An 8536-nucleotide genomic window follows, 5' to 3' on the forward strand; every position below is an offset into this window, starting at 1 on the left:
TTGTAGACCAGGCTGGTCTCGAACTCACAGAGATCTGCCTGCCTCTGCCTCCCAAGTGCTGGGATTAAAGGCGTGTGCCACCACCACCCAGCTGTCTCTGGGTTTTTATTATCCATGCTACACCCTCCCTCCCTTAGTGTGCTGGAGCTGAGCTACCTGCCAGGAAAAAGACATACTGTGGTCTCTGACTGGGTTCCAGAGTCTTTAGGAAGCACTGGAGGTACACTTTAGGGGGTACACATTAGGGGTACACCTTAGGGGGGTCAGTCCTCTGTGCTGCTGGCCAGAGTTCCTGAAACCTTTCCCTCCCTGCTGCTGGTAACACTAGTCACCCCAGACTGTCCCCAGGCATAAACACCTTTCCCTCTTGAGTGACTTTCTGGAAATCTCCTATTCTTGCTATCCCCAATTTGTGGGGTCTGTTCCTTTACCTGGCTTCTGCGGCCTATGGGAGTAGCCTCCCCCTAGACAGATTCTCCAGCACTTACTTTTGTAAACTTAAGAGGCAAATACTATTGGTGCCCCCTGTTTTGCAGGTGAAAGAGACTAGGGTAGGTGGCAGTCCCTTGGAGAACCTGGGTAGGGCTGGGGTCCCACCCAGGAATGAGAAAGTGAACCTCTTTCCTTGGCTCTATCTCAGGCTAGTCTGCCTGGGCTCCTGTAGGTGTCCCAGCATCTGAGATCTAAAGCCTGAGGAAACAGAGGCAGGGAGCTTCTTGTGCCACCTCTGCCCAGCATTCCTGGACCATTTTCTCTGGAAGAACACCATCACCTGAATGCAGAGGTAAGTGTGAGATGGAGCCCTCTAAAGGGTCACAGAGCCCCGAAGAACCCCAGACTCTGCCTTTAGCACAAGGCAAGCCCTAGGAAGTGACTGGGTACCCTCCATCTCTGGGTCAGAGATACCTTTTTTTTTTTTTTTTTTGAGAAGGGGTTTTTCTGTGTAACAGCCCTGGTTGTCCTGGAACTCACTTTGTAGATGAGGCTGGTCTCGAACTCACTGAGATCCACCTGCTTCTGCCTCCCAAGTACTGGGATTAAAGGCGTGCGCCACCACTGCCCGGCCCTTGTTACTACTTCTTTATTCTCCTCCTGAGACTTGGGGGCACCACAGGACTTGTGGGGAGTCTGTGATTCTACTCGGGGGAATTTAAACATTGACTTTTAGCCTTTGCCCAGGAAACACTGGAGTAGGTTCTGGAACACCAAGCCTTCCTGGTTAATATTATTAGCCTGTCTTTCCTCGTTGCCTTGGCAGCCCCCAAACCCTCCCGGAAGCCCCTAGTTCCCGCAATGGCTTGGCCTTGCAGCCAGAAATGAAGCAGGTTGACAGGACTATATTTATCCCAGCTTGTTTCTTTGGTGTCAATATTAAGTTACTGCCCTCCTGAAGCTGGGTCCAAGCAGGCCCCACCCTGCACCACAGGAGACTGAGAGGCTTGGTGGGCAGCATAGGCAGAGTGGGAGGGGGGATGGGGCACAGGGCACTTACCCTCCATAGCATCTGAGATGGCACTGTCTGCGCTGCAGCTCGGCCTTGGGGGCCCCTTCTCCCCAGACGTGTCCAGGCTGCCATTGCAGTCTTTGTTGTGGACTGGGTCCCCATCTGCCTCCCCACCTTCCAGAGCCTGGGCAGCCTTAGCCTGTAAGTCAGCAAGAATAATGAATGAGAAGTCTCACTCTGAGGCAGGGGGATGGACACGTTGACTCTCAGAAACTCTTACTGAGCCTTTATCTTAGTTGATGTCATATCTAGTGCATGGAGAGAAAGGAGCAGCCTTCAGTGGCGGTGGAGGGACGGGTTAAAAACAAAAGGACTGAAGACTTTGGCCCAGAAGACTCTCATCCCTGATTGTCTGCTGGGCCCTAGACGAGACGTCATATATGCATGAGAAAGCAGGAAGCTGTCCCATGTACAACCTGGGGTCCTGCCTCTGACTCAGCAAAAACCCAGAAAGCACAAAACCATAGACCTTTAATCTGGAGGAAAGTTCACAGTTCACTGTCCCAAACTCCTCGCTGTGTGATGGGGAAACTGAGGTATCCCTTCCACTAAAGCTCCCAACCTGGAGCTTTCTGTTCCCTTTGCTCCATAGCCCTTCCCTCTAGCCCTGCTCCTCCCTTATCCCGCCAGCCTGCCTGGAAGAAGCCAGGAGTTAAGCAGTTCAGGCCAAGGCCAGGGATACCCTTGTTCCTCACCCCAAGCTCCCTGGCTGAATCCCCACCTTTTCTAACTCCTCCTGATGTTTTTTGAATTTCTCAAGCATCTGTTGAAACTCCTCCTCTTTCTCCTGGTCCTCAGCCAAGGTAGCTTCATTCTGCTCCGCATAGGCCATGGCCACCACCGCCAGGATCAGATTGATGAGGTAGAAGGAGCCCAGGAAGATGATGACCACGAAGAAGATCATGTAGGTCTTGCCAGCTGCTCGAAGGGTCTGGGGATGTGGGAAAAAGGAGGGAGGAGTCTCATGGCCTCCATGGGTCCTTCTACATGGTTGTTGCTTAGGTAGGTAGGTAGAGGAGGGGTCCCTCACGGAGCCTGGAGACAAGGTGTGGTCATCCTTAGCAACTCAACCATATTCTGGGGAACCTCAAAATACGTGTAGTGACCTAAGCATTCTGGTGTCCCAGATCAGAGCCGTGGGGAGTCCAGATACGCACTCTGAGATCAGAGAACCAGGATGGACAAATAGCAAACAGGGCTTGAGACCTTGCTTTGCCCCGGAGCCTGGGACCTAGGAACTGTTCAACAAATAGTAGATCTATGTTTGCTGTTATTATTAATCTTGTTAGGAACACTGCCAAAGATCAGAAGACACCATCGTTCCTTCTCAACCCACCTGCTATACCAGCCGTGGACATCAAATGCAGACATCCCTTGGTATCCTGGGAACTGGTTCCTTGGATACCAAGATCTCCAGATGCTCATCCCCCTTATAGGAAAGGGTGTAGTGTTTTCATCCAACCTAGGCACAGCGCCCTCCTCTAATCCTCTCTAGACGATCCATGGTATCTAATATAATGTAAGTGCTACACGTACATTGCTGGGCCTTATAAATTATGGAATAAAAATCTTTTCCCATAGGATATTTGTGTGTGTCCTCCAAACAGGAGTCTCCAGAATAGGCACATTTTTTCCATCTAAAATACTTTCTCTCTCCTCTCTCTTTTAGTTCAGTTTCTTTGTTTATTGGGTTTCTGAGACAGGATTAGTGTAGCCCTGGCTGTCCTGAAACTCACTCACTCTGTAGACCAGGCTGGCCTCAAATTCAGAGATTCACTGCCTGCCTCTGCCTCCAGAGTGCTGGGATTAAAGGTATGTGCCACCACTCCTACTACTGCTAAAATACTTCTCTCTCTTTCTCTCTCTCTCTCTCTCTTGCGCGCGCGCGCGCGCATTGCTGGGAATTGAACCAGGACCTTGTACACACTCTGCAAGTACTCTACCATTGAGCTACCATATCCCCAGCCTTTTGTTCAGTTTTTCAAGACACGGTTTCTCTGTGTAGCTCTGGCTGTCCTGGAACTCGCTTTGTAGGCCAGACTGACCTCTCTAACCCAACAATCTTTCTGCCTCTGCCTTCTGAGTGCTGGGATTAAAGGTGTACACCATCACTGCCCGCTCCATTCTTTTTTTAAAAAAGTATCTTCAATCTGTGGTTGGTTGCATCTACATAAATGAAGCCCACAGATATGGAGGGCTAACTACCATTGTGTAGGGGCAGAGTTAAGTTCCCCAGCTGTCCTACCGGTTTTTCTGAAGCTTGAAGATTCTTGGGTCCAAGTCTATAGCAGGCCCAGACCTCAGTTCATAAAGCAAAAATAGAAAAGGAGTGTGGTTTGACTCTGGCCAAGTATTCATAAGAACCCATAGGGAAGTTCCCTAGAGGAGATGGTACAGTGGGGGCCTGGCCACTGGGGGTGGGCTCTGAGGAACAGCGGTGTGGAGGGTATGTCTGGGGCGGCGGGGCAGAGCGAGGGCAGCTGTACCAGCTGGAAAAGGTTCTCCCAGTAGTCCTGAGTCATGAGGCGGAAGAGAGCTAGGAAGGCCCAGCTGAAGGTGTCATAGCTGGTGTAGCCATAGTTAGGGTTCCGTCCAGCCTTTATGCATTCATAACCTTCAGGGCAGTGCCTGGTAGTGAAAGGGGGGACCGGATTAGGGAGGGAAGAGAGCTGAGGACCGATGGAGGACTCTGGGTGGAGGATCCCTCATATGCCCTCCAAACACCAAAGCCTTCTATCCTTGTCCACTGGTTCCCCCACACTCCTATCCACCCCAGATACATGTTCCTAATGAAGCCCCACTTCCCAGGATACCCCACAACTCACCCGGCATCACTGCTGTTCCCACAGAGCAGGGCATCATTGGAGCCCTCCAGGAAGTAGAAGTTTCCTTTGGGAACCAGAGGCCATGAAGAAGACATGTTACCACACAGAAGCACAGTAAACACACGCACACAACACGCTACTCCAGTGCGATCCCTCCTATCTTTAACAAACAGTCCCAGATTCCAAGCTCTCCAGCAGCTAAACTGCAGGGGTTCAGTGCTAAGCCTCACCTCACCGGCTTGGCACCAACTCTAGTTATGAGGTCAGAACTCACCAGGAGCCGAACAAGGGGCAAGGGTCATGTGTCTGTGTGTGTATTAGGCTACCACACACTTATTTAACTGTAGGAATGAGTTAGAATCTAGGGACCACAGTGAAGGACGAACACCATTCCAATATGCAGACACCGTGAGTACCAGAGACTGAGAATGTGTATGAGTGTTGCCATGTGCCCATAAAGAACAGGCATGAGAACAGGACATGCTCGTTGGCAGCCCTACCAAGAGGGGAGCACAGAATATGGGGAAGATGGGGAAGGAGAGCAGAGTGCCCAGGCTACAGAAGGATGATGGACTGTGTCTTTGTACAGCGAGAGCTTGTGTGTGTGTGTGTGTGTCTCAGGGAAAACTCGGTCTTGTTTCTCAGCACCAACTGCACCTTTTTTTCAGGGAGTCTCTAGGCAGGATTAGCTCACTGTACAAGGCGCCCCTGAGATCTGCCTGTTTCTGCCTCTCCAGTGCTGAAATCACAAGTGTGTGCCACCATGCCTGGAAGCTTATAGGGGTTCTGGGGATTGACTTCGAGTCCTCAATCTTGCACGGCAAGCATTTATAGACTGGTTTTAGACAGTGTGTCATCATCGCTTAACCCTTGAGGGAAGTTTTGTCATATTTCATTTGATAGGAGAGGATCTTTTTGTTTTGTTTTGCTTGTTTATTTATTTATTTGTTATGTATACAATATTCTGTCTATGTGTATGTCTGCAGGCCAGAAGAGGGCACCAGACCTCATTACAGATGGTCGTGAGCCACCATGTGGTTGCTGGGAATTGAACTCAGGACCTTTGGAAGAGCAAATAATGCTCTTAACCACTGAGCCATCTCTCCAGCCCGTTTTGCTTGTTTCTTGAGACAGGGTTTTTCTGTGTAACAGGCATGGTTGCCCTGGAATTCACTCTGTAGACCAGGCTGGCCTTGAACTCACAGAGATCCACCTACCTCTGCCTCCCAAGTGCAGGGATTAAAGGTATGCATCACCATGCCCGGTGATAAGAGAAGGTTCTAAGGGTCATGACTGACTATTGGAGCCTACCCAAGCTGGTCAGTGATAGATCTAGGCTTATGTTCTCTGCGAGAAGCAGCCGAGACAAGGGCTGCCTCGCTTCTCACCTTCGTCGTTGATGTAAGCATCCCAGTCAAAGGTGTAGTTGCTGGCCCAGCTCTCCTGGCTGCTCCAAGTGTCGTTGCCATACCACGTGTCATTGCTGTACCACGTGTCATTGCCGTACCACGTGGTGTTGGTGTCATTCATGGGCGGGGGCCAGCGCACGCACTTCTGACGCAGGTTCCCCATAAAGAGCTGCAGCCCCACGAGCGCAAAGACGCTCAGGCAGAAGACGGTGAGGATCATGACGTCGGACAGCTTTTTCACAGACTGGATCAGGGCTCCTACAATGGTCTTCAGCCCTGGGCACGGCAAGGGTGAAAGCGTCAGCGGGGAGAAGGGTGGGATGGTAGCAGACTCCACCCTGAGTCTCAGCCAACTCCATCTCTGAGGTGGATTTTGCTCCTCATAGCGCCTTCTTTGAAGCCTCCCTAAGGTGACCCTTTCCTGAGCACCTCCTCTATGCTGAGCTTGGCTTTGTCTGGAGACGAATGACCTCGAAGATGCAATGGGCTGCTGCCTGACCCTCAGAACTACACAAAAGCATGGAGAAATTCTAATAAATGTCATCACGCTAGCGTTCCCACAATGTGTTCTCCGAGCGTTGTCATTAGCCTAGGTTAGACTCTTCAAACCCGAGTGTTCCCTTCTAGGCCTGAGTACTGTGGAGGAGGTATGTTCCCCAGGCAGAGGGTCCCCACACCTCCCAATACCTGGGATAACCGTGATGGTTTTCAGGGCCCGCAGCACACGGAAGGTCCTCAGGGCTGAGATGTTGCCCAAGTCCACAAACTCTGTCACATACCTGAGTGGGAAGTTAAGGTGTGTGTGGGGGGGGTGTCAGAAGTGGGGCAGAAATCAAGTGTCTCTGGGCCCAGAATGAGGAGTCCCAAAGAATTCTTATAATGGGGATTACCATAAGGAATGGGGGTGGGTCAAATAACCCCCAAAGTTCCTCTTATAGCCCAAGAGTTGAGAAGAACAGTGCTGAGCTTGCTGCTGGAGAGTGGATAGGCAGGGACAGCCGCGCTCACCCACTGGCTGTGTGGCTGAGTTAGGCTGCCTCCTAAGGTACGAGGAGGGGACGCTGACCTCTGGGCAGGGCCCTGGGAATGTCCTAGATGGTGTGGCTCAGTCTGTACAAGTCATGACCCGTGCCACCACCCTCCTGTCAAAGCCCCCTTTGGGGCTCACCCTTCTGACCACTCCAACCCCAGACCTAGGGTCTCGCTTACGCCATCGTGATGACACTAAAGTCCAGCCAGTTCCAGGGGTCCCGGAGGAATGTGAAGTCGTCAATACAGAAGCCTCGGGCCAACATCTTAATAAGAGATTCGAAAGTGTAGATCCCAGTGAAGGTGTACCTGGCAAGAAGAGGGCCGGTCAGGGCCACGGATGTCACCTGGATGTCACCACAGTGTGTGTGCATGTGTGTGTGCACGGCAGCTGTGGGCCTTAGAGGAGGGGCACCAAGATGGCATATGGCTACCCAGAGCTGAGCCCATTGGCCAGGGTGATAGCATGCCCTCCCCCATCCTGACTTAAGGCGTTAATGGTCACAGGGACAGTGTGTCTTCCCTGAAAGACAAGAGCAGTGTCGGTCTGAGCCCTCGGGATACAGACCTGGAAGAGGGAATCTAGGGAAGGCAACTTACTCCACGTCCTTGGACCAAGATGGCGGGTTGCTCATGGTCATGAACACACAGTTGGTCAGGATGGTAATCATGATAAACATGCTGAACAGCGTGGGGGTGGGTCAAGGAAAGAGAGGAAGGAGGCAGCTGGGAAGAGGAGGGCACAGGAAGGTCTCCTGCCCACCCCTAACCTCCCCGCCTTTCCCACTGGGGCAGGATATGCGTGAATGAGCACCTTGATGGCCACACGCCTGACGATGCTGAAGGGGCTCAGCATGTAGAGGGCAGGCGTGGCGGAGAAGCGGAAGATGGCCTTGCCTTTGTTGAGCACAATGAAGGTCTGCGGGGGAGAGAGAGAACCTGAGTCCAAAGGACAGACAGACAGGTGGACAGGAGGCACAAGAAAGAGGGAGCGCTCCTACACCCAGACCTTCTTGTCACTGTAGTAAGGGTCCAGGTCCTCCAGGGGGATGCCGATGACTTCAGGTGGGGGGTCCCCGTAGATGAGCGGTAGGTTCTTGCCGGCTTCCAGGTCGCTGCGTGGCTTCCGCTCGGGCTCCTCAATCTCCATTTGCTTATTCCGCTGTAGCCGGGCCTCCTCCTCCACTGCCCGCTGCTCTATGGCTGCCAGGGACTCGGGGGTGAAGGGACGCAGGCAGTGGGGACCCGGGGGTACCAGGGTGGGCAGAGATGAGCTGGCCATCCTTGCATTCTGGGCTCAGGGACCAGAAGGGTGGTAGGCAGCAGGGCAGCTGCAGCCCGTAGTCCTGGGGTTCTGGGGATCACCAATTCCCTGGGTCTACTGTGTTCGCCTCACTTCTTGCCTGCCCAGGGGTTGGGTCAGGGAGATGGGTACACAGGTCTTGTTGGGGCCGGGAGATGTGCCTGCAAGACCTGGGCTTGCTGCTGCACAGGTGCTGGGCAGGAAGCATCCCCCACCCCAGGCTCCACAGTGCACTCTTCTCTCCAAAAAGTTGCGCCACCTTCGGGATCAACAGGAAACAAACCAGATCCTCTTCAGTCTTGGGAGTTTGGGGCCAATGCCCCAGTGTCCTGACAGTTCAAACTCCAGGAACCGTGTGGCTTCAGCCTATAGGGACACAAAGAGAGAACCTGTATTGGCTTGACCGCAGGATCTCCAGGTGGACCAGGATGAGGGCCTGGAAGGAGGACCCACCCTAAAGCACATC

At 52.6% G+C, this 8536-nt stretch overlaps 1 protein-coding gene across 1 annotated transcript in view; it reads right to left on the reverse strand.

The window, feature by feature from the left end:
• Scn4a (sodium voltage-gated channel alpha subunit 4) overlaps positions 1 to 8049 on the reverse strand; it is a 30471-nt gene extending 22422 nt beyond the window's left edge. Inside the window, 10 exon segments of the mRNA XM_005350408.1 lie at positions 1493 to 1643; positions 2226 to 2435; positions 3991 to 4132; positions 4330 to 4393; positions 5718 to 6014; positions 6426 to 6517; positions 6948 to 7076; positions 7368 to 7457; positions 7568 to 7686; positions 7777 to 8049. Of these exon segments, the coding sequence (XP_005350465.1) occupies positions 1493 to 1643; positions 2226 to 2435; positions 3991 to 4132; positions 4330 to 4393; positions 5718 to 6014; positions 6426 to 6517; positions 6948 to 7076; positions 7368 to 7457; positions 7568 to 7686; positions 7777 to 8049 (1567 nt within the window).
• Between the last annotated feature and the right edge of the window lie 487 nt (positions 8050 to 8536).

This window comes from Microtus ochrogaster, chromosome 7 (assembly GCF_000317375.1).
Source record: "Microtus ochrogaster isolate Prairie Vole_2 chromosome 7, MicOch1.0, whole genome shotgun sequence".
Classification (NCBI taxonomy): Eukaryota; Metazoa; Chordata; class Mammalia; order Rodentia; family Cricetidae; genus Microtus; species Microtus ochrogaster.